This window comes from Elgaria multicarinata, chromosome 1 (assembly GCF_023053635.1).
Source record: "Elgaria multicarinata webbii isolate HBS135686 ecotype San Diego chromosome 1, rElgMul1.1.pri, whole genome shotgun sequence".
NCBI lineage: Eukaryota > Metazoa > Chordata > Lepidosauria > Squamata > Anguidae > Elgaria > Elgaria multicarinata.
In genome coordinates this window covers 22510172-22536415 of record NC_086171.1, presented here as the reverse complement: position 1 = coordinate 22536415, position 26244 = coordinate 22510172, and the positions used below count along the sequence as shown (strand labels likewise).

The 26244-nt window shown below is 39.7% G+C and overlaps 1 protein-coding gene across 2 annotated transcripts in view; it reads right to left on the bottom strand.

The window, feature by feature from the left end:
- The window catches only part of SNRK (SNF related kinase), a 42128-nt gene extending 16405 nt beyond the window's left edge, over positions 1-25723 (bottom strand). The window contains exons 1-3 of one of the 2 annotated variants that reach the window (XM_063124614.1): positions 25560-25723; positions 15785-15930; positions 7648-8336 (exon numbers count right to left, since the gene is read on the bottom strand). In XM_063124614.1, coding sequence (XP_062980684.1) covers positions 7648-8236 — 589 coding nt within the window. In that variant the 5' untranslated portion in view covers positions 8237-8336; positions 15785-15930; positions 25560-25723. Of the gene's footprint in view, positions 1-7647; positions 8337-15784; positions 15931-25559 lie in introns of those variants that run through there. The other variant, XM_063124623.1, reaches the window with a different exon arrangement.
- Between the last annotated feature and the right edge of the window lie 521 nt (positions 25724-26244).

Here is a 26244-nt window from a genome sequence, read left to right as displayed (position 1 = left end):
AGTTTCGAAGACTCTGCCCTATAGAAGGATCAGAACTGAGTTTGGTCTTCACCATATGGTTGTGTGGAAACACATCATGCCATGATCAAAAGACATTGCTGAGGACCTCAGAAAAACAGTTTTAGGATTACTCATCAGTCTAGAAAGGGTTACAAAATCATTTCTAAGGATCTGGGGTTCCACCCATCCACTGTCAAACAGAAAGTCTACAAATACAGAATATTCAGGACCACAAGTCATTCTATCCAAGATTAGTCACCCTACTAAAATCTCTCCAAGAACAAACCAGTGCATCGTCAAGGAAATTAAAAAGAACCCAAGATCTGCAGGCCACTCTTGCCTTCACTAATGTGAGTGTTCATGATTCAAAAATAAGAAAAAAATACTGAATAAGAAAGATGTTCATGGGAGGATAGCCTGGAAGAAACCACTGCTCTCTAAAAAGAACATTGTTGCCTACCTGAAGTTCGCTAAAGTTCACATAGGTGTGATCCCCAAGACTTCTGGAACAATGTTCTCTGGACAAGGAAGTCAAAGATAGGACTTTTTGGCCCCAATAAGAAACATTATGTTTGGCAAAACACACACACTGAGTTCAAACAAAGGAACCTCATCCCAACTTTCAAGCATGGTGGTGGTAATGTGATGGTTTCGGCCAGATTTGCTGCTTCAGGACTTGGATGTCTTACAGTCTTTGACACAACCATGACTTCTGCAGTGTATCAGAAGATTCTAGAAAATGTCAGGCCATCCGTTTGTGAGCTGAAGCTGAACTGAAAGTGGGTCATGCAACGAGACAATGATCATAAACATACAAGAAGATCTACAAAAGAATGGCTGCAGAAGAAGAAATTCCATGTTTCAGAATGGCCTAATTGAAGTTCAGACCTAAATACCATCAAAATATTGTGGCAGGGCCTGAATCAAGCTGTTCATACAAGGAAAACCTCAAATGTCTAGGGAATATATGAGCCATGCTTGACTACAGAATACATTAGCCAGGCTTGCTGTTGTGGCACCAATCCATGATTTGGCTTCAACTGAACTACAGTGAAGATTATTATTTTTGGGGGCACATTAGACATTTACAATTTTTATTCTAATAAGAATATGCTTACTGTAGGCCTCCAAATAGTTAATGTATTGCTATATTTATCTTTGATAGAATATTGGCCTGGTTCAGACACAACACTAAATCATAGTTTACCAGTACAGGGATGAGGCTGCATAAACCTTGGACTTGCACACTCTCCCCATCTACCAACACACATGCAAGGAGAAGATCTAAAGCTTCACTGTGATGTCTCAACTTAGTAAACTATAGTTTATTTTATTTATTTATAATATTTATATACCGCTCCATATCTAAAATAGATTCCGGAGTGCTGAACGTAAGAAATACAACAGTAAAAGATTAAAACAGCATCTTAAAATTGTTTATTTTAAAACTGTTAGTTAACAAACTAGGATAGAAAACCATGGAACTATTATTCTAATACAATTTTGATGCTGCCACAGTTCCATGTATTCAGACGTTACAGAAAGCTGTGGTTAGTTCTAAAGCAAAAATAGCAGCTTTCAATCTCCTCATGGTAAGCAGGAGTGGATCCCGTAATGCTAAGCAATGGTTTCATGTTATATCAGAACTGGGCCACAATAAGGTTTTGGGGTGTTGATAAGAATCCCAAAACTCGCCTCTGAACTTTTCCATTCTGGCTGGTCATTAAAAGATGTCCTTTGTAACATTACAAACTACAGCCTGAGTTTGCTTTCTTTTTTTCTTCCCTAACCATCCCTTTTTCCTTTTGACTCATATATTTTAGATTGTAAGCCGGCAGGCAGAGACTGTCTTGTCTTTATTGATTTCACATAAACCACTCTGGGAGTTTTTTGAGCTGAAGAGCAAGGTAAAAATGGTTTCAATGAATACATTTTTCCTAAAGATCATGTTCTTCTCAAAGTAATCCATTTCCCCTTCATGCAGAGAAAGGCACAGAGCTCCTTAGCTGATGGTTGGAGGAGCAGTTCCTTCTATTTGCCTGATAATTTTATCTTTCCATCAATTTACTCAGAACAGATGCTATACTAAGCAGCTTGTAATTTCCTGGACACCCAATCCATGAACCCTTTTTAAGAACTGCCATTGCATTGGCCCCTTTCCAGTTGTCTGGCACAGCGGCCAATGACATTTGCTGATCTTCTAACAAAGATGTGTAATTTCACATTTGAGTACTTTAAGAACTCTCAGGTGGATACCATCTGTTTGTTATCAATTGTCAATAAGATCTCAGAACTTCATCTCATCGCCACTACTTTCATCAGTTAAGAATTCATTCAGCTTCTCTGCAACTTACTTATCCTCTTTTAATACCCCTTTAACACCCTTCTCATCCAATGATCTAACGGCCTCTCTAGCCAATTTCCTGCTTCTGATGTATTTAAAGTTTTGGTTTTCTTTAATTGTTGGTCTTAATGTTATTAGCAACAGGTTCCTCAAAATACTTTTCTGCATCCCTTACTATTTGATTGCATTTCTTTTGTGCAAATTTGTGTTACTTTGGTCTCTTCCCCCACTCCACCTTTAACAGATTTACTAACAGCGCTCGTTAACCATACTGATAACCTATTGGATTTAGTGGTATATATTCTAGCTGAATTTCTGTTAGTGTACTTTTGAGCAACCCCCAAGCATTCTGGAGGTATTTCACCTTCTTGACCTTTTCTTCAACTTACTCATTTTTGAGAAGCCTCCCCTTTTGAAATCAAATGTGACTGTGCTGGACTTCCTCAGCAATTTTTGATATACATTAAATTTGATAGAATTGTGGTCAGTTGGTCACTGTTGTCAATTGGTTGAACAGCCAATTCAATGCTGGGTTACCTCCCCTCTCTTCTAGATGAAGCCGCTGGGTAAGGTCATCAGGTAGTTTGGGGTGAGGTGTCATCAGTATGCAGATGATACCCAGCTCTGTTTCTCCATGACATCCAAGTCAAGTGAAGCTGTGGGGGTGCATACATTTAGTAATAGATTTGGTAATGGGCTGGATGAGGGTCAGTAAACTGAAATTGAATCCTGACACCAATTCCAAAATAACTTCACTAGCTGCCTGTTTGCTTCAAGGCCCGATTCAAGGTCCTGGAACTTACCTTTAAAGCTCTAAACAGCTTGGCATGGAAATATCTAAAGAAGCATCTCTTCCATTATCAACCTATCCACTTTCTAATATCTTCTGGTGAGGCCTTTCTCTAGTTGTTTCCTTTATTGGAAATATGTTATGTTACAGGCTTTTGGGTGCCCTGGCTATGAAATACCCTCTCTAAAGAAGCTTGCCTGGCAACAACATTGCAATATTGTTCAGCCCCAAGGAAAAACTTTCTTATTCACCCAGGCATTTTAATTTATTGTGCTCTTTTTATTTAAGAATCAGCTGTTTATTGCTTTTGTGATATTAACATTGTACACTGCCCTGAAATATGGATAGGATGAAGGTCAATATATAAATGTTTTATATAGTGCAATAAAACTGGAGTTCTTCAGTGGTAATTCTTACTCCTATACTACTGATGTTTATTTATTTATTTATTTTTATTTATTTATTACATTTCTATACCGCCCAATAGCCGGAGGTCTCTGGGCGGTTCACAAAAATTAAAACCATTCAAAGTATAAAACAACAGTATAAAACCATAACATAAAATACAATATAAAAGCTCAACCAGATAAAAACAGCAGCAAAGCAAAATTACAAATTTAAAACCATGTTATTTAAAATTTATAGATTGTTAAAATGTTGGGAGAATAAAAAGGTCTTCACCTGGCATCTAAAAGCATATAATGTAGATGCCAAGCGAACCTCCTTAGGGAGCTCATTCCACAGCCGGGGTGTTACAGCATATCAAAAGCACAAACATCATTTCCATATGGAGGCTTAGATGGCTAGCCATCTAGTCAACTAATTAACATCGTAAATTATGATCTGAAAGAATCAAGTTGTGCAAATTAACTCTAACACTCAGTCAATAGTTTTTTCCATGGAGATGCTTCAAACCTATGTTCAAAAATTACAGTAGGCTAATATCTTAAATAGGATCGACTAAATTGTCACAAAATAGTAAGCAAGCATTTAAATTATCCAAGCATTAGAGGCTGAATACTAGGCGAAAGTCAGAAGAATCCAATTTGGGTAACATTACCTAGTGGTTAGGGGGCATGTAACCCCCTCCTCCCAAATTAAGTTACATTATAAAATATAGAGTAATGACTTCTAACCACTATGTAGTATTACCAAATTTGGCTTCTGTCAACTCTTTTTTACCTGATGAACCACTTAAGATTAATCTTTAGCTTTGCTAATATAAAGACTGCTATGTTTCTCTTTACATCTGCTCTCTGCCTCACAAGAGACCTGCAAGTTCCAATCTGTGCTGGTCAGAGATCTAATTGCTATCTTTTCCGTTATTATATTTTTAATTCATCCAATAACTAACATTCTCTGGGTGGATCACGAACAGTTAAAAAACTAAAATGCCATACAGTTAAAATATAATACAAATATTTAAAATAATACAATACAAAGCAATGCATACAGCACAGGAATAGATAAACAGCAATAAAGATCTAGAACTAGGTCTCTAAAATGCCTGGGAGAAAATAAAGATATTTGCTTGGCACCAAAAAGTTAACAATGTAGACCCCAGGAGAATCTCTTTAAGGAGTTCATTTCATAAGCGGGGAAGGTCCTCTCTTTTATAGCCAAGCAGGGACATCTGGAGAAGGGCCTCCAAAGATGACCTAAGAGTCTGAGCAGGTACATGAAGGAGGAAATGTTCCTTTAGATACTCTGCCCCAAGCTGTTTAGGGATAAAAGTCAACACCAATACTTTCAAGTGCGCTCAGAAATGGACTGGAAGCAGGGGCAGCTGATGGAGCATTCACATCACATGATCATATCAGCCAGTCCCAGTTAGTAACCTGGCGGCTTTGTTTTGAATTAACTCAAGTTTCTGTACCATCTTCAAAGGTAACCCCATGTACAAGGGCCAGTGTGGTCTAGTGGCTAAAGTGTTGGACTGGGAGTTGGGAGATCTGGCTTCTAGTCTTCACTCAGCATGGAAACCCACTGGGTGACTTTGGGCCAGTCAGAGACTCTCAGCCCAACCTACCTCACAGGGTTGTTGTTGTTGTGAGGATAAAATGGGGAGAAGGAGGAGGAGAAGGAGGATTACGTATGCCGCCTTGGGTACCTTGGAGGGAAAAAAGGCGGGATATAAATGCAATAATAATAATACAACGCATTGCATAATCTAACCAGGAAGTTACCCGAGTGTGGATAACTATTGCCAGGATCCATCCACATTTCTAAAATATGGGGAAACAACCACTGTTGTTCCTTTTGCCCCAGACATCTCTATATCCTAACATCGTTTTGCTTCTAAACAGAGACTAATCTTAATTAAATCTGGCTAACTCCTCCTACATTCCATTTTAATATTCCTATGAACTATCCTTAGGATAAAACACCAAACCCAGTTTTTTACTCTCCACCCCCACCCCAATCTGCTTACTATCCAACTTGAAGAAAAGTTCTAAAAAACTCAAAAGCTTGTTCACTATTTTGTGACATTTTAGTTTGTCCAATTACCCTACTGTGGTTTTTAGATTTATTTTTGTAATAGATTGAAATGGCTATTTACACCCTTGATATGTTTTTACTTATTGGTCCTACAGGAAAGTAAATATCAAGAGCTCTAATAAATATGTTAACTTTGCAACCTCTACAAAGGTCTGTGTTGGCAACATCAATTCCACAAAGATAAAACCTAAACAGCTATAGTATTTCACTTTCTTCACATACAGAGATCATCCAAATGTACATAAAGATCACGTTGTTGTTTTTAAAAAGCAAACAATCAATGGAAACATTTAACTTACTTCTGGCTAAATACTGACAGACATTTACCAGCAGTAATATCCAAAACGAAAACCCTAACATTTATCAAACCTTATTCTATCACGGTGCAAATTAACAGAACTCAATTGATATTGTGTTTCCTAGCAAGCTTGAAAGAATGCCACAACTGCGGTTGTATTGCCAATTAGAGTATTCACATAACCAACATTTATCTTAATAATCCTTGAGAGGAAACATCAATATGCTACTTATTGAGGGGTTTTTTGTTTTTGTTTTTTGCATGCTTATGTACAGAAATGTGCAATTAGCTTGGAAACAGTACAAACTAGTTTTTCTCATTCCCCAATACAGGTCTAGCAAGAAGTACATGCCTGTTGCTCTTTTGTCATTTTCAAATGGACAGCCATCCTTTTCCATGATGAACTGTGCTCAGTATCATCTAGGGTATTTCTCTTAAGTTATCTTTGGATATACCAAATGAACTTAGTAATAAAATATGAAAGCAACTCTGTGGAAAAGATTGGTAATCAAAAAAATGCCAATAAGTTTAAAGCATTACACAACAGATGAAACGAACCTACTCTAACCTTCATGCAGCTAAGTATTCCATTAGTCAGATGCTCTTTCTCTATCAATACAGAGTAGTTAATTGCTTCTTCCCACAGTAATTGAAGTGAACTGTTCTCTTTTCTTCAAGAATCAAATCTATAGGGTAGTAGTAAAGCTATCAAGCTTCTTCATAAACTCTCAAACTACATTATTTATTTTTCTAGCTGACTTCTGCCATCCCCACAACCAGATAACAGGAGAAACAATAAAAACAACAACCAGGATCCCTATGAATTTTCTTCTTCAGAGGTCAACTAAAACACAATTAATTTGGTTACTAATTCAACTACCACTTAAGTGTGCCTATTGGATAGGCACATGAATCAACACTGAAAGCAAGTTGTGAGATTTTTTCCCTTCTGTAAGCTTTCAGACATGATCAACATCAGACAAAGATTTGAAGCTCCTCCTGTGTATCTTAGGACAAACATATTTAGTGACAGCAAATGAACATTCACTTGTCAGAAACAAGCCCGCATTGGAAAATTTTCTCAATACATCTTTAGGGCTTCTGCTGTATGAAGAAAATGTTCCCACATTACAACTATGGGAGTGCCAACGCAAATAGATTGCAGTAACCTGAAACACATGCCCATCCAAGTAACTCACAAACACCCATCTGGGCATGAACTGCTTATTCCTAGCTCCAGTAAAATTATTACAGCTATCCAATACTCTGCTCCTGTAAGTTTTCCTGTTAAAACAAATTTTAGCATTCAGTTTTGAGGGAAACTTATGTCTTTCCTGAGAAGGCACTGGGTGAATGCAGGAGACTATTTATCAAGCAGTAACTTGCTACTGTATACATACAACCAAGAGAGGAGCCAGTAGCAAGAAAACATGATGATGCTTCTAAGAAAGATAGGAAATGTAGGGACATGGCAAAGTTCTTACCATGAGAGCAGACGTGGCTGTATGTGCACAGGGGCTGTGGGTTGTGCATCCCTGCTCTAGTCGTATCAACACAGAACTAAATGGTACTAAACTTGTATAATGAAGGTATACACACAGACCCTTGTAGAATGTATTATTCTAATACTCAATGGTATTTAATAACAAGAACAGGTCATTTTGAAAAAAGAATTTAGGAAATATTAAGGCAATTGGCTGTGTTCCATTGACTTACCTACTGCTGGTGCATCATACTCATCCCCAAGTAGAATTTCAGGAGCAGAATATGCAAGAGATCCACAACTTGTTGTAAGTTTCTTTCCAGGCTGAAATTTGTTGCTGAAGCCAAAATCAGTCAATTTCACAAGTCCTTGTTTTTCAAAGAAGACAACATTCTCTGGTTTCAAGTCTCTGTGAACTACATGCAGTTTATGGCAGTAGGATATAGCATGAACAATCTGAGCAAAGTACTTCTTTGCCAGATCTTCATTAAGACCTTCTTCATGTTTCATGATGTAATCAAACATATCTCCTCCATCTCCAAGTTCTAAGATTAGGTAAAGTTTGGTCTGGGTGTCAATAACTTCATACAGACGAACAATATTGGGATGCTGCACTAGTTTCATGCATCTAACTTCTTGGAAAAGATGTCCTGTGGCTAGAGTATCTAGCTTGGTCTTGTCAATTACTTTTACTGCTACCTTTTCACCTGTAAACACGTGTCTGGCAAGTTTGACCACAGCAAAATGTCCACGGCCTAAGGTTTTATCCAAATCATACAATCCAGCAATTTTTCCATCATACCCTCGTTTGAAACCTGCCATACTGCTCCAAGTAGTAATGCTGAAGCTTTTTGAAACTAGTATCTTCTCATATAAAGATACCTGAAGTAGATGCACAACCCATTTTCACTGCCAAACGCACCTAAAAATCAGAAAGAAAATTATTATAGAATATTTATTTATTACATTTCTATACCACCCAATAACTGAAGCTCTTTGGGCAGTTCACAACAATTAAAACCTGAGTTGCTGACTCAAGTGAACTGCTGCAGCCGCACCACTTCTTCATGGCAATGGCTCCCCCACCTCCCTCCCCACTTGCTTGTCTGATGGCAGTGGCGGCAGCTGCTCCTTTTCCTCAGCCAGTGATCTCACGATATTTCAGCCGAATCTCAAAGACTTGGCAAAAATATCGCAAGATGCCTTGTGATATTTTGACCAAATCCTTCAGGAACCCTGTGACTAGGACAAAAGGTGGCTGGCTGAATCAGGAAGAGAGCCGCTGCCACAAGCTATTGGCTGGCTGACCTAGCAGGCAAGGAAGGAGGCAGATGGCAGTGCTGGAGGTAGGGTGGGAGTGAGAGTGGCTACTAGCTAAGCAGTGACAGGCCCTTTGGGTAGGAAGAGAGGGTGCAATTTGCCACTCTTCCATTCCATGCTGCCTGATGCACATGTATCAGGTTGCTTCATTGTAGGGCCCGCCATGATTAAAACCTCAAAATACACTATAAAATACATTATAAAAACTTAAAAGATTAAAACTACAGTATAAATTAAAAGTTAACAAAACAGAATAAAACCTAGCACCAATGCAGAGGTTTAAAAAACAGTAACAGATTTAAAACAGAACTAAAAGAATAAAATGCCTGGGAAAATAAAAAAAAAAGTCTCCATCTGGTACCGGAAGTAGCACAATCAAGGCACCAGATGAGCCTTTCTGGAAAACTCATTCCACAACAGGGGTGCCACAGCAGAAAAGGCCCTCTTCTTGGTAGATACCCACCCACTTCCTCTGGCAGGGACCCTCAGAAAAAGGCCATTGAAGATTATCTTAGTTAAGTAAACATTTACTTAAGATCAGAAGAACAATACTTCTGCTCCTCTAAAAGCTGATCTTTTAAACCAAGCTTAAAAGAACTTTGTTGAAAGAGACCTAGAATAACTAATTCAGATTTGACACCAACTCACATATTAGGTATGCTTAAGAGTTTTTGCACAACACTCTAAATTAGCCAGATTAGATAGCTTACACAACAAGCACAAATTTAGGAATATAGGAAAGATTAGGAAGATTAGGAAGATTCTAACAGACAGAGGTTTGCGGCTTCCTACTACTAAAATAAAATTAAACAAAATAGGAACTTTGATGCAACTGCTGATAAGGGTGTGTGTGTGTGTGTGTGTGTGTAAAGTTTCACTTGCTAAAATAACAATGTAATTAGGTAACAATTACCTTAATATATATAAGACAAGACAGAGTCAAGAACATTACTCTGCATTGTTACAAATTTAATATTGCCAATCAATTAACGAGGATAACAGTAACATCAAAAGAAAGATCTGTAAGCATCAAAAGAAAGATCTGACCGTATTTGACCATTCAAAAATACGTTTTTCTAAAGCCCACAATTATGCAATTAAGTTCCAATGTAACTTGCTTCCAGGTTAAAGCTTATGAAGCAAGGCTGTATTCTATACACCACCTAATATTAATGGCTAAATTTCCATGATTAGGATTAGAATGCCATCATGCATATGCTAAACCGGTATACTTAACATGGACTTATAATTTTAAAGCTGGTGTTGATAAAGAAGAAAAAGCAATTACATAGAGAATAGACATTTAGCCTGATGCTGTAACATTGAATTTTAGGCCTCTTCTATATTACTGAATGTAGTTGACACCACCTGAATATTTATTTCAATCAACATTTATATTAGAGGGAGGCAATCTGGTGCCCTCCAGATGTTTTTGACTACAACTACCATAATACTTGACCACTACCTGAGAGATTCTGATTCTGGGACCATGAGCTACAACTACTTGGATGGACTGCTTGCAAGGGACAGGTTGCACCTCCCGAGGGCTGGGAAGAATGTGTTTGGCCACAGCATTAAGAACTTCATCAGGAGAGCTTTAAACTGATTCCTACAGGGGCAGGAGACGTAAACTTCGAGGCATCAATGGATGAAGGCTCATGCACCATAACACAGAGAACAACTCCGACAGTGCCCAAAAATAATGTTCACAACAATGTAGGAATGAAGCCAGACTATAAAGCACATAGTCTTTGATGTCTATATACTAATGCCCAGAGTACGAGAAACAAACAGAACAAACTTGAACATGAAGGCAAATACGACTTAAGTAGAACTGAAACTTGGTGGGATGACTCCCATGGCTGGAATATAGCAATTGAAGGATATAACTTGTTAAAAAAGAACAGAAGAAGTAGAAAGGGAAATGGGAGTTGCACTATAAGTTAAAAATACTTATCCCTGCAAAGAAATACAGGAGGATGAGCCTGGGAGCCCCATTGAGAGCATTTGGATTAAAATAAATGGGGCAAGGAATAAAAGGAACATGATAGTCTGAGTCTACTACTGACCACCCAAATCAAGGAGAAGACGAGGATGAAACTTTTGAAAAGCAAACCGTCAGTGTTTCAAGAAGATCCAATGTAGTACTGATGGGGGACTTCAATTACCCTGATATCTGTTGGGAGACAAATTCTACCAAAAGTGGCCCTTCCAAGAAATTCCTGACATGGGTGGCTGATAACTTTCTCCTACAGAAAGTGAAGGAAGGAACTAGAGGATCGGCTATCCTTGACTTGATACTGACCAATAGGGACAATTTAGTGGATAAAGTGGCAGTTATGGGTGAAAGTGACCACATCATACTTGAATTCTTGATTTTAAAGGAAGCAAAAGCTGAGTATAGCCTTATACATACTCTGGATTTTAGAAAAGCTAAGAGAGCTTCGGCTATTAGGCGGCATAAAAATGTAATAAATAATAATAATAAACTCAGAACTATGATAAGTAAGGTCCCATGGCAAGTGGCCTTAATGAGAAAAGGAGTCCAAGATGGATGGGAGTTTTTTAAAAAGGAAATTCTAAAGGCACAATTACAAACAATTCCAACAAGAAATTATTATTATTATTATTATTATTATTATTATTTAATTAATTAATTAATTTCTTACCCGCCTCTCCACTTGAATCGAGGTGGGGAACAACAATAAGTATAAAACACATAAAACTGAATTTAAAACATAGTATACTTCATTAAAACATCCTAAAATTCCATTGGATAGGCCTGCCGGAATAGATTTATTTATTTATTACATTTCTATACCACCCAATAGCCAGAGCTCTCTGGGTGGTTCACAAAAATTAAAAACATTCAAAGTATAAAACAGCAGTATAGATCAGATCAGTCTTTATAGCTTTCTTAAATGCTAAAAGACTGTTCAGTTCACAAGTCTCCTCCGGCAGGCCATTCCACAGTCTGGGAGCAGCAGAAGAGAAGGTCGTCTGGGTAATACTTGTCAGCCTAATTTTGGCAGACTGAAGTAGATTCTTCCAAGAGGAACTGAGTGTGCGGGGCGGATTGTATGGGAGAAGGTGTTAGGGCTTTAAAGGTAATAACCAACACTTTATACTACGCCCGGAAACTCATTGGCAGCCAGTGAAGAGATCTGAAAAAGATAGAAGGTAACAGAAGAAACCAATGTGGCTCCACAAAAAGCTTAGAGATGACCTGAAAATAAATAAAAAGCTACATATAAGAAGTGGAGGGAGGGCCAGGCTACAAAAGAAGAGTACAGACAAGTAGCACAGAAGTGATGAAATGATATCAGGAAGGCTAAAGCTGAGAATGAGCTGAGACTAGCGAGGGATGCTAAAAGCAATAAAAAGGCTTTCTTCAGATGTGTGAATAGTAAAGGACAGAGGAAAGAAATGGTGGTTCAACTGCTTAATGAGGATGCCAAATTGATAACAGATGACAAAGAAACGGCCGAAGTGCTCAGTTCTTCTCCAAAAAGCAGGTCTATGACCCCCTTGGAAAAAGTGAAGTACAAGCTGAAGGGGCAGGATTGCAGTTTGAGATTGATAAACAAATGGTAAAGGAACACCTAATTTCTTTGAACAAGTTCAAATCTCCAGGGCCAGATGAACTGCATTCTAGAGTAATAAAGGAACTAACAGAAGAACTCCCCAAACCACTGTCTATTATGCTTGTGAAATCATGGAATACGGGTGAAGTGCCGGATGACTGGAGGGCTAACATTGTCCCTATCTTCAAAAAGAGCAAAAAGGTAGAACCTGGAAACTACAGACCAGTCAGTCTGACATCCATCCCAGAGAAAATTTTGGAGCAGATTATAAAGAAGTCAATCTGTAAGTACCTTGAAAACAATGCAGTTTTCTAGAAGCCTGCATGGATTTGTCAAGAACAAATCCTGTCAGACTAATCTGATCTCAGTTTTTGATCGGGTAACCTCCCTTGTGAACTGTGGGAATGCTGTGGACATAATATATCTTGACTTCAGCAAAGCTTTTGACAAAGTGCCCATGATATTCTGATTAACAAACTAGCTAACACTGGGCTAGATGGAACAACTATTAGGTGGATCCACAGTTGGCTATAGAATCGGACTCAAGGAGTGTTTATCAGTGGTATCTTCTCAAACTGGGGGGAGGTAATGAGTGAGGCTCAGTCCTGGCCCTAGTGCTGTTCAACATTTTATTAATGATTTGGACAGGAAGGTGCAGGGAATGCTTATCAAATTTTCAGACAAGACAAAATTGGGTGGGATAGCTAATACCCTGGAAGACAAAAACAAACTTTAAAGCGATCTTGATAGGCTGGAGTGCTGGGCAAAAAACAACAGAATGAAATTTAATAGGGATAAATGCCAAGTTCTACATCTAGGCAAATGAAACCAAATGCACAGTTACAAGATGGGGGATACTTGGCTCAGCAATACTACAAGAGAGAAGGATCTTGGAATTATTGTAGATCACAAGCTGAATATGAGCCAACAGTGTGATGTGGCTGCAAAAAAAGCAAATGCTATTCTGGGCTGCATTAATAGAAGGATAGCTTCCAAATCGTGCGAGGTACTGGTTACCCTCTATTCAGCACTGGTTAGGCTTCATCTTGAATATTGTGTCCAGTTCTGGACACCACACTTCAAGAAGGATGCAAACAAGCTGAAGCATGGTCAGAGGAGGGCAACAAGGATGATCAGGGATCTGGAAACAAAGCCCCATGAGGAGAGACTGAAAGAACTGGGCATGTTTAGCCTGGAGAAAAGAAGATTGACGGGAGATATGATAGCACTCTTCAAATACTTGAAAGGTTGTCACACAGAAGAGGGCCAGGATCTCTTCTTGATCATCTCAGAGTGCAGGACACGGAATAATGGGCTCAAGATACAGGAAGCCAGATTCCGGCTGGATATCAGGAAAAACTTCCTGTTAGGGCAGTACGACAATGGAACCAATTGCCTAGGAATGTAATGGGCTCTCCCACACTAGAGGCATTCAAGAGGCAGCTGGACAGCTGTCAGATATGCTTTATGGTGGATTCTTGCATTGAGCAGGGGGTTGGGCTCGATGGCCTTATAGGCCCCTTCCAACTCTACTATTCTATGACTCTCTATGATCATGCTGGCTGGGGTTGAAGTGAGTTGTAGTCCAAAACGTCTGGAGGTCACTAAATTGCCTATTCATACTCTACATCCTTGACCCATACAGTGATGTATCATGGTACTGATGCATCCCCCACATGAACAGTATGGTACACAACCATGCAGTTCATCCTGTTGTCTTGAGTGGAAGACTGGGAGTGGTGTGGGACCACCTATAGAGGTATAGACACTGTGTAGATTTTAGGCACACTCATGCCTCAAATGTATATCGCGGGGTGGAGGGAAAAAATGGTCTGAAGGTGATACATAATGCAATTCCATCTGACCAGACTCATCTGACTGGAAACAATACTATTCATCTGTGCATTAAGATGAACACTAGTTGGTATATTTTCGAAAAGGTTTATAAAAAGTATTACAGTCAGTCAAGGAAGAAATGCATACTATTCTTGTGCTCCAATTCAAGATTTTTTCATATGCCCATCAGCACAATTTTATCTCCACTTTAACTGCATAAAAATAACAAAACATTGTTAACACTCTTGAGCTTTTACCACCATAGATGTTTATATGTCAAGATGTTATGCCTTTCAAACGTCTGACAAAAACTTGAAGGATTTTAATTTTTAAAATACACAGATGGATTTATAAATTAACCCAAAACTTATTTAATTGCACAACTATGAACTTGAAGCTGCATGCCCAACTATATCTCCACTATACAGGCAGTGGGTTTTTTGGGGGGGGGGGGTTGTTGGGGGCGGTGGGCTTTTGCAATACTGTAAAAGAGGACAGTACTGCAACACCACTTTCCAACATGGAGGATGTGTAAGTCTCACTCACATCTAGAAAACATAATCATTATTACAAGTAGTATTGGCTGGTTCAGTTTGTCAAGACTGTCAGACTTTCTCTTTAAAAATACGTTTTAATTAAATGTAACCACCATTTCTGAACATTTAGCAGCAACAAATGGTATTGCATTACCAAATCATCTCTAGTGTTTCCATCACTAGTGTACCACCAGTTCTACAACACCATGGGGGTGCATCTCTCTCTCTGTGTCTGAGATTGTTATTCATTGAGAACATTCCCTGTTCCAACACCATCAACCTTCTGAGGAATTAAATATCCTTAACCTAATTATATAATCAGTCCTACTAACATGATAAACATTGGATAAAAAGTTTGGCAAAGGAAGAAAGTGCTCTATCAATATCAGAAAGCAAAATACATACACTGTGCATTACATTTAACTACAGATGCATGTCTTTCTTTACTATTTCTCTCATTAAAATACAAGGAAAGGACCAAACCCTCACCTATATGTATTTTAAAGACAAGCAGCAAAACACACATAAACCAAAGTGGACCATTGATGGTACAGTTGAATCATGACACATGGTCTATATTATGACAGAACACTAAGTCATGGTTTAGCATTATAAGAATGCTACTATTCACACATTAGTCACTCTGTTCTCTTCCTCTGCTGCAGCCATGAGGAAATGGGAAACTTTTGTGTTTTAGATTAACTAACATTTAGTTTGTCATCCAAACCGTAATCTTAAAAATGATTAGTTGAAACAAGTCAGCTTGTTTCAAACAAATAAGTTAAATTCAATCAATTTGTTCAGATTTGACTGTCATGACAACTTGTGATTAATCTAAAATGGAAGTAAGTTTCTGAACTCCTCCACACACCCACACTGGAGAGAGAAGGTAGAAATGTGTGAGCCCAAGGTTTGCTGTGGGTCATATTCATACACTAAACATGAGTTATTATTCTGTCCAGATAAGGCCTTGGTTTGTATATTTAGAAAAATTAAAGTATTAGCACCAATGCCTATTGAGAAGTTTCACAAGCATTGCAGTGAGATAATAAAAGAATATTCACAATGAACAAATTAAATTTGGCTCTACTAACCTTGGCAGTGCCCTCTCGAGAGGTATCATCTTGTCTATGCTTTGCTCATAAACTTTCAATTTTTCTTCATATTTTTTGAAGATTCATCTACTGATATTTCCATATTTAGTTCTGAAGACAGTTTCACTTTCTTCTTCCCTTATTTCCTAAGGAAAAGATGTTTAAGTTCACTTACTGGCAATTATATGGCTAACACACTATCACGGCTTTCAGACTCTTTAACACTTCTGCACATGAATCTCAGAGAAATAAGTGGTATGAATGTAATATGCATAGACTGCCACTCTAAGCTTTGCATCAACCAATACTTCAAAAGTCAAACAATTCATATTCTTCCTTCAGAGAGGAACTTAAACACAAAAGAATTTTAGTAACTTTGAAGTGTAATAAACACAGAACAGGATAGGTGAATTCTGGATACATCAGTGATAACATGAGGTCTTTTAAAGGCTGCATTCTTCTTCTCATCCCAACTAAGCCATGTCTAGCAAGTACAAGGGGCAGGGCCATTTCAGTTGTTACATTAACATTATAGAATGCCTTCCCCTTTAGAGGATCTAAAGGGTAGATTATGTAAAATATTAAAAGAGAAAAATAAAATAAAATTAAAGGATTGGGTAAGAGATATTAAAACAAGAGAAGATATGGAAAATTTGTTAAAGGAGAAGAAGCTATCTTGGCTAGAATATGGTCAATTAGAACAATGGAATAAAAAGTGGATTAAAGATAATAGAATGTGCAGAAAGATGACGAGGTTTGAAGAATTAGTAGTAAGTAAGGAGAAAGGAAAAGGAGGTAGTATAGTTTCAAAAGGATTAATGAGTGAAATATATAAAATATTGTTAGAGAAGGAGTTTAGAGAGAATACAGAGAAAGTGATTTGGGAATCAGATTTGAAGATACAGATAGGGCGACAGAGCTGGGAGGGACTATGGAAACAAAGAGTGTTGAGAAGTTTATCAGTAAGAATAAAGGAGAATTATTTTAAAATTTTATGGAGGTGGTACCTAACCCCGGTTAGATTGAACAAGATAAGTGATCAACATTCAGCAAATTGTTGGAGAGGATGTGGGGAAAAAGGAACGTATTTACATATGTGGTGGCAATGCAAATATGTACAAAGATTATGGAAGATGGTGTTCTCAGAAATTGAAGAAATAGTGGGAATGAAAATAGAACAAACACCAAAAATAGCATTGCTGTCACTATTTGAAGATATAAAGTGTGGAAAAGGAACTATAGAGCTGATATCGAGTTTGTTGGTTGCAGCACGATTGATGATAGCTAGGAACTGGAAGATCCAAGGGGAATATTCTATTGAGGAGTGGTATAAAGCAGTATGGGATATAGCCATTAATGATAAACTGACATGTAATATTAAATGGAGAAAAGGCGTAACTAAAATAAATGAGTTCGAAGGAATTTGGAAACAGTTCCTAGTGTTCGTGTTTACTAAGGGAAATGGGAAACCACCATCAGAAGAAACGATTAGATTTTGGACTCAAGAATGATCCCGAGGTGGGGGGTGCACTTTTATGTTAAGAATGAAAATGTTGTAGTGTGATAAGGCATATGTAATAGTTTTTGATATTTGTACTCAACAATTATTCAATATGTATGAAGCAGATATTTGATGTATTTCTTTTTCTTATTGTGTTTGTTTCAATTATATTTTGGAAATGTTCATTTATGTTTATATAGTGTTGAAAATGAATAAAAATTATTAAAAAAAAAAAATAGAATGCCTTCCCCAGTGAAGCCTGACTGGCCGTATTGTTAGGTTATGATTTCCTTTTTGTTAAAATGTGGCTTTTTAGGAAAGCCTTTTGTTGGAGGTCAAGAACTGCTGGGCTTCTTTCTATCTGCTCTGAGTGGGACCCATCCCTGTCTTACCACTGATTTTTATTATTTGTTTGCTGCAAGATTATTTTTGCTTAGTTTATTTTATCTGTATAATGCAGGAATTTTGCACTTAGGCAACAATTGTTTATTTGTCTCATTACATACTTTATGAAAATTTACAAATATGAAAAACTTACACACTTAGCATGAACGCAAGTAATTATTAGCCTTGCAGATTTTTAAAGCATTCCTAAAAATTAATATGGAAAATAAAATCACTATAAATACCAAAAAAAAAAAAAAAACCCACAACCCACTAAAAACCCAGCCACTCATCTTTATCCCTCATTCAATTTGTCTACAGTGCTCCGATATGAAACAAAAAACATGGCATGCTGCAGGTAAAATGTTTATGCAAGTGGCCCATTGATAACACAACCTGTACAAGGTCACTTAATATCTAGTCCCATCCTGCTCACCCTCCCTGCCCCAATTCCTCATTATTCTCTACTTTTCTGTGATTCAGCCTATACAAAATTTGGGAGATTAATACCTCTAAAGTAATTTTCAGTATTCAGATCTTCCAACAACTGTTTTGCAGTTTCCTTGGGCATTGCCACTTGTGCTCAACTCAATATTTATCTGTACAGCACCATGTACATTGATGTTTGCTCGGCAGTTCCAAAAAGGAGCAAAAATTAACAAAAATTAGCACCTTTGCAAGTATATTAGACTGCGGAAAGATTAATAGCCCTTCAGCTCCAACACACATTTTCTAATCTTAAAATGTAGTAGAACTACTACTATAGCAGCATGTAACAATTGTTTCTAGGCAAGCAGAAAATGAACCTTTTGTCAACTGGTAGAGGATGGGTCATTTTGTTTTGCATGCTACTGATGTGAAACACATCACTTAAACTGGTATACATGGGCAGGTAGTGTTATGGTGTTACTTTGCTTGAGCTATCTGCTTAGAGTTTAGCACTGTGGGAGCCTCTGGCTGCCTGTTAACTCCCTAGAGCAGATAAAAACACTTCTTTAACGAAGTGTACACCTACGATTGTTTGATGGGTTGTAATCCAGGTCTTGTACTAACAATAATTATAGTGCAGGGATCTCTGAAACCATTTCTTTCTTTTATTGATACAATACACATTTCAAAATAAAATACAAGTAGAAAAGTATTTAAAATCAATTAAAGTTTCTAAAATATACCCTCATTGTCAATATGCCAATACTAACTGCTATTTCATAAAGCTGGATTCACAACCTTGACTTCTACAAGAATCCTTTATGATAAAAACACATATACAAAAAATACACCTTTTATGTTAGTTAAAACAAATATTAATTATGTCTTTGACAAAATGATTCCTTACTCAAAATTTACTAATTAAACCTACTTATTTTTCTAGACATCTATATATCAAGCTTTTTAATGTTTATACCTTGCAAAATATATTTTTTGCTCATTAATTGATAAGCACTGAATACAGTTTGATGTCTCTCCATCTCTCACATAACCCTCCTTTGATCTTTAGTGATGAGCTATAATTCAGCATTTTCTTTTTGGATATAATCCAAAGTGCTTTGCCAATTACATTTTGATAACAGTTATCTAAAGTTCATTGTGAATTTACTTTGTATCTTCCCCGTTGGTGCCAGTTACCTTATTATTTCTTTAATTCTCTAGATTTATAATTACCTTTTATGCAGCATGCTTAATTGCCTGGGGCTTGCAGCTTCAAGACAAGAAACTTTTGCTTTGTTGTGGGAAGAAACAGTCACTTCCTTCAGTAAGCATTTTGAGGACATTATGAAATGTGCCACCATTTATTTATTTATTTATTTATTATTGCATTTCTATAGTGCCCAATAGCTGAAACTCTGTTGGCAGTTCTTTGGTGGCAGATCCATGACAGTAGGCTAGTAAAAGTTTGTGATCTAAACTTTTTTGGACTTAATTACAAATCTGTACTACAGGTACAAAATTTCTCAGTCTTTCTATGGTGACATTTGTCCTTATAATCACATTACTCAAGCTACCTCAACCACTACTCCATTATTTTTTTCTTTTCTTTCTAATCTCTTTTGAACTATAATAAAGTTTGAATGCCTCTCTCATCACAACAAATTGACTGATCAACTGAAAGCAACAAACCACATGATGGATAACTTCTTTATAATAGGTTGGAACAGGCCATAACTCAGTGTGACACAGCACTTGCTTTGCATGCAGAAGGTCCTAGGTTCGATCCCCTGCTTCTCCAGGTAGGGCAAAGAAAAAAGTCCCACCTGAAACCCTGGAGAACTGCTGCTGGTCAGTGTCACTAATACTGGGCAACAATGGTCTGACTCAGCATAAGGCAACTTCTTATGTGTAGCAAGTCCTGTTGCTGTCTCTCCAACTGTCTCTGCAGAGGCCACCAGTGAGGGAGGAAGCAGCAGCCAGGCACCTCTCCACCATGCCTGGGTCCAGCTCCAGCTGAGAGCCCCTTCCATCCTGCTACCAACTGTCACTGCAGAGGCCACCAGTGAGGGAGGAAGCAGCAGCCAGGCACCTCTCCACCGTGCCTGGGTCCAGCTCCAGCTGAGACCCTCCTCCCTCCTGCTACCAACTGTCTCTGCAGAGGCCACCAGTGAGGGAGGAAGCAGCAGCCAGGCACCTCTCCACCGTGCCTGGGTCCAGCTCCAGCTGAGAGCCCCCTCCCTCCTGCTACCAACTGTCTCTGCAAAGGCCACCAGCGAGGGAGGAAGCAGCAGCCAGGCACCTCTCCACCGTGCCTGGGTCCAGCTCCAGCTGAGAGCCCCCTCCCTCCTGCTGTCAACTGTAACTGCTGAACTTTGCAACTAATATTGTAGTGCCTGAATTTGCTTTCCTTTTCCCCCTCCTCCTCCTCCATCCCAATCCCCTTTTCTTTTGTGTCATGTCTTTTAGATTGTAAGCCTGTGGGCAGGGACTGTCAAGAAATACTTTTGTAAGCCGCCATGAGAGCCTTTTTTGGCTGAATGGCGGCATAAAAATCCTTAAATAAAAAATAAATAAAAAATAAAAAATAAGTCCTGTGTGCCTACCATGCATAGCACGTTTTCTCCATTTCTCCAGAATTCAGTAAGAAATTAGGGCCAAGCCAGAAGTAATAGGGGAAATCTATGGCCACAATCTTCTTAAGTTTTAAACATTAACAGCAGCCATAGGTGGAGCACTAAAAATTGTGGTTCTTTCCCCTCTGCTGTTTTTTCTGATCCAGCCCATAGAGTGTACTTGGGCTCCTTCAGGGGAAGGGACTTGGTCTCCAAGCCCCATTCCCTGGAGGAATATCTGCTGTTATGTCTGATCTGAGTTCATAGATAACAGTGAGGATGCAACTGGCCAAGTCCTTTCACACTACATGTGCTGTCCCCATTGGTATATCATGGAGAATCATAGAATAGTAGAGTTGGAAGGGGCCTATAATTTTATTTATTTATTTATTTAAGGATTTTTATGCCGCCATTCAGCCAAAAAAGGCTCTCATGGCGGCTTACAAAGGTATTTCTTGACAGTCCCTGCCCACAGGCTTACAATCTAAAAGACATGACACAAAAGGAAAGGGGATTGGGAGGGAGGAGGGGGGGGAAGGAAAGCAAATTCAGGCACTACAATCTTAGTTGGAAAGTTCAGCAGTTACAGATGACAGCAGGAGGGAGGGGGCTCTCAGCTGGAGCTGGACCCAGGCACGGTGGAGAGGTGCCTGGCTGCTGCTTCCTCCCTCGCTGGTGGCCTCTCCAGAGACAGTTGGTAGCAGGAGGGAGGGGGCTCTCAGCTGGAGCTGGACCCAGGCACGGTGGAGAGGTGCCTGGCTGCTGCTTCCTCCCTCACTGGTGGCCTCTGCAGAGACAGTTGGTAGCAGGAGGGAGGGGGCTCTCAGCTGGAGCTGGACCCAGGCACGGTGGAGAGGTGCCTGGCTGCTGCTTCCTCCCTCACTGGTGGCCTCTGCAGTGACAGTTGGTAGCAGGATGGAGGGGGCTCTCAGCTGGAGCTGGGCACGGTGGAGAGGTGCCTGGCTGCTGCTTCCTCCCTCACTGGTGGCCTCTCCAGAGACAGTTGGTAGCAGGAGGGAGGGGGCTCTCAGCTGGAGCTGGACCCAGGCATGGTGGAGAGGTGCCTGGCTGCTGCTTCCTCCCTCACTGGTGGCCTCTCCAGAGGCCATTGAGTCCATCCCCCTGCTCAATGCAGGAATCCACCCTAAAGCATACCTGACAGATGGTTGTCCAGCTGCCTCTTGAATGCCTCTAGTGTGGGAGAGCCCATAGAAATGCCATGCAAATCTGGGAACTTGGCTGGTGCTGGGAGGAGCTTCTTCCAGCACTGGCTGAGTCTCTTTCTTTGTGCTGAGAGGCATGAGAAACACAAAGTGGGTGGAGTGATAACACTGGGGGCGACCACACCCAATGATGTCATCTGGCCTATGGAGGGCAATTTTGCCCCCCCATCCAAAAATGGTTAATCTGCCTTAGAGACACTACTCTGTTTTAAACCAAGAATTCAGTGACTGGATTACCTATTATAGTAACATTCTGTTGTGGCATTTTCCATATGTATGAACTATAGCATCAAACCAACAAAAAAAGAACATTAAAAGTATTACCATCCTCTATTGTCCTGCTCCCCAGTCATAAAAATTTACTTCAGAGCATATTCAAGCATACTTGAAAGTCTAATGCTCTATACTGAAAGACTTTGCATGACTTCTACATACATGTTTTAGAAAAGCAGGTTATGTTCACTTGTGAAACTGAGTTCTGTAAATTATATCAGCACACCAATAAAATTAATTATTTAATACAATGTGTTAAGAGTATTATCCTCTTTCATAATTGGGAGAAGCTGTGAGAGCGAAAAGGAAGATACTTCAGTGAAGTGCTAGGTTTACCAAGTAGGGAAAACAAAGCAGTGTATTAAGGCCCTAAGTCCTTAACCTTGTTTAGGTATTCATTTATTGTGCACTTCCACCTTACTCAACATCATTGCACAGAAAGAATAGAACACAGATGTTCTGCCCCACAGAGTCTCCTCTCTAATAAATAAAGTACCTAGCTTCAAATGATATTGCAGAACAGGCAGAGACAATACAATGGGAAACAATACTATGAAAGGAATTTGGCAAGGAGGACCAAGAGAATACTAATATCTCTCCCTTGTGTTGGTGTGAAAGAGGACAGAAAAGATATGAAAGTGACATCAGATATAAGAAAGAGCATGAAATAGAACAGTGATGTAAAGAGAATACATGAAGAAAATGTTGCTAGAGTATTGGCAGAAGCTTGATGTGCAGACAGTTGAGTTAAATTAACTCAATGCAGAAAAACTACTGTATTTCTTCGATTGTAAGACGCCATCGATTGTAAGACGCACACTAATTTCAGTACCACCAACAGGAAAAAAAACCCCTAAGACACACCCGCGATTCTAAGACGCACCCCATTTTTAGAGATATTTATATGGGGAAAAAAGTGTGTCTTAGAATTGAAGAAATAGGGTAGTAGAGTTATCAGAACACAAGGTGACTGCAAGCCACCATGTCAGAAAGTGATATTTGAGTATTCTAGACAGACTAAATAAAACAGAAATACTACTGTAACCTTTAGTTATCTATTAAAAGATGAGTGGTAGATGCCTTTATATTCCATGCAGTAAATTAATTACGAAGTATTTTCTATCACTTAGGGTACAAGCCTATGCATGTTCAGACAGAAAAAAAATCTACAATTCCCAGCATGCTACAGCCAACTATGCTTGCTGTGGGATGCTGGGAATTGGAGGACTTTTTTCTATCTAAATATGCATAAGTCACCTCCACATTACAGTAAAGATTCCTGTTTATCAAGTTAATTTGGGTTCAAAATGATTTTTAATATATAAAATAATCCAAAGTTTTAGAACTATATTGGCATATATAATTCTGGCCAACAAGAAGAATTCCTTCATCCATCTAGATTTTATTTCAACAGGTACCAGCTCTAATATGTCCAGTTCAAAATATATATTAATCAAGTACTCCAGAAAAACAAACATTGCACAAAATGCCACTAAACCTGAATTCTATAGTTATCTTTCTTCTCTTTAGATACTATATGATAACTGTTGATTATGTCATACAAATCCTAAGTTCCAGAAAACCAAAATGTACTTTTTTGTGAGAAGTGATCAATGTGAAAGACAACGCCTCTTCCCTATCCATGTTATTTGACGGGTCTTCAAGACCAGATTTCTGGTAGCAATATTATGGGCAAATTTTGTTAAAACTGGATTATTATTATTATTTATAATATTAATACTAACTAGGTGTATTGCTTATTGGATATTTTCCAAATCTTTTCTACAGATCGGAAACGAAATGTACTCTGCTAAACTCTTTCCTTCTTTTCCCACTTTCCTACACCAGAATATAAAAATAACAACCTAAATGGGTAAGATTGGCTGCACTAGAGGGCAGGCTTTAAACAGATCTTGACTCACATCCTTTGAAAAGAATTCACATCAATACCAGAAGACCATAGCAAAGCCACAGATAAGGATCTAACTGCTATAGTGGAATATGAAACATACACATTTCCAGTTCCTAAAGGATATATATAGACAAGTAAGCCTCAAAATACAAGCTACATGAGTATTTCAAGGGTTTCCTCAAACAACAAAACATTAATATGTATATCATTCATGATACTTCATATACTGATGAAACCTAATGAAACTAAATCATGCTAAATTTCTAGCCTGCTAGTCATTGCAGTAGTTTTCCTTTAAACCAATCTGTGCTATAATCACTGTCAGCAGTTTAAGAAGAGGCATGTTTTCCTTCCTATTTGCTTAAATATAATACTAATGGAGGGGCTGGGGATTTTAACAACAAAAAATGCTTCATGGGTTTGGTGTCTGTGTCAAAAGCTGGCAAATAAAGCATTGATATAGCTTAGAAATATGGCTGTTTGCCAAAGGGATAATCAATGCAATAATGTGCTTTTGGCATGACAACCCTATGTACACTTCCACAGAAGCCGGGTTACCAAGCTCTTCGCCTTGTGAAAAACACATTCTGCACTAGCAGAAGGAAAGAAAAGGCAGCTAAGCTCACTCTGGACAAACCTGTTGGCTCTGTATCCGGCTTGCAGAAATAAGATGCACTGTCATCATCCCCCAAACAGCTCTGCAGCTTGGATGTATGAACTTCTTAGCCGCCACTACCTAAGCTTGACGAATATATCGCCGTGGGGAGAGGATCAAGAAAGCTGCTTCCTCTCCTCAGACTGCAGGGGATTGGGTGTGTGTGTGTGAAGAGAGCGCTAGAGATGGAGAAGGGACAAGAAGAGCTGAACTCAGCTTCACCCTTCTCACACGCAGCATCATAAGTGTGCTCTGAAAAATACTAAACACACGCTCTCCCCGTTCCCCCCCCCTCTCGCGCACACACAGGGACGGACTCCATCCTATCACTGAATGCCCCTGGAGTCATTACATTCACACGAACACCCACCATTCATTCATATATTCTCTGTGTGCGCGTGTGCGTGCGCTCGCGCCTCTCTCTCTTTCTCTCTCTCTCTCTCTCTCACACACACACACACACACACACACACACACACCAATCTGTCGCAAATAGGCAACGCAAGAGGGGTGGGTGTTTGTATGATGGATACTGGCAGATACACTCGAACACACTGGGACTGGGCATGGACGCAGCTCCTTCCCAGCACCGCGGGGTTTGGCCTTCAGGGAGGACGGCGAAAGCCTCCAGAGCTCGCTTTCCCCGCCCCTTAAAAATATCTGCACCCGTTCTTACCGGCACCTGCCTTGCGAGGCCACCCGGAGGAAGCTTCGCAGCCCCGGCGGGCAGGCCAAACCAGGGCTCCGTCTCGGTGCCCAGCCCTCACCCCGCCCTCGGTAACTTACTTCCAGCAGCGGCAGCCTTTCCTTCAGCCGCGGCCCTCGGCTTTTCTCCCGCCGCTCCCCGCATGGACAGCGACGGCTTATCCTCAGCGACCGTCCTCTACTACCACACTGGCTGGGAGCCGCAGAGTGGCCTCCTCAGCGCCTCGGAGGAAGCGGCGGAAGCGAGCCAACAAACAACTACAACAGGCCGACTGACGGCTCGGCATTCGGCGGGCTCGCGCCGCTCGCCTTGACGTTCTGTGGCTCGCGCGCCCAACGGACTGCGCTCGCGCTTCCTGTCTCCCCGGCGGGCCACGAAACGCACTGACAACAACAGCGGCTCGCTCGCTCGCTTGCAGTCAAGAGAACGGCAGGAGGAGGAGGGAAAGGAAACGCAGGATAGGGAGGGGCGTCGAAAGAGAAAGGGGCTAGCAGTGCGCGTGCGCCGCAGGGAGGCGCCGTCAGACGCGGACCAATCGGGGCCTTGGAGTCGCCGCTGGCCCGCCTGCTGCGCCTCTGCTTCGGCAGTAGCCAAACGACGGGACTCTGAGGTGGGCTGGCCGTTGCTGTGGGGTTGAGCGTTGCCGAGCGTATATAAATCTCTCCCGAACGAGGAGCAAAGCTTTAAGGTGTATATACGTGACATAGCTGAAAAATAGCGAAGATCTTTGTTGTTGTTGTTGTTGTTATTATTATTATTAGGTAT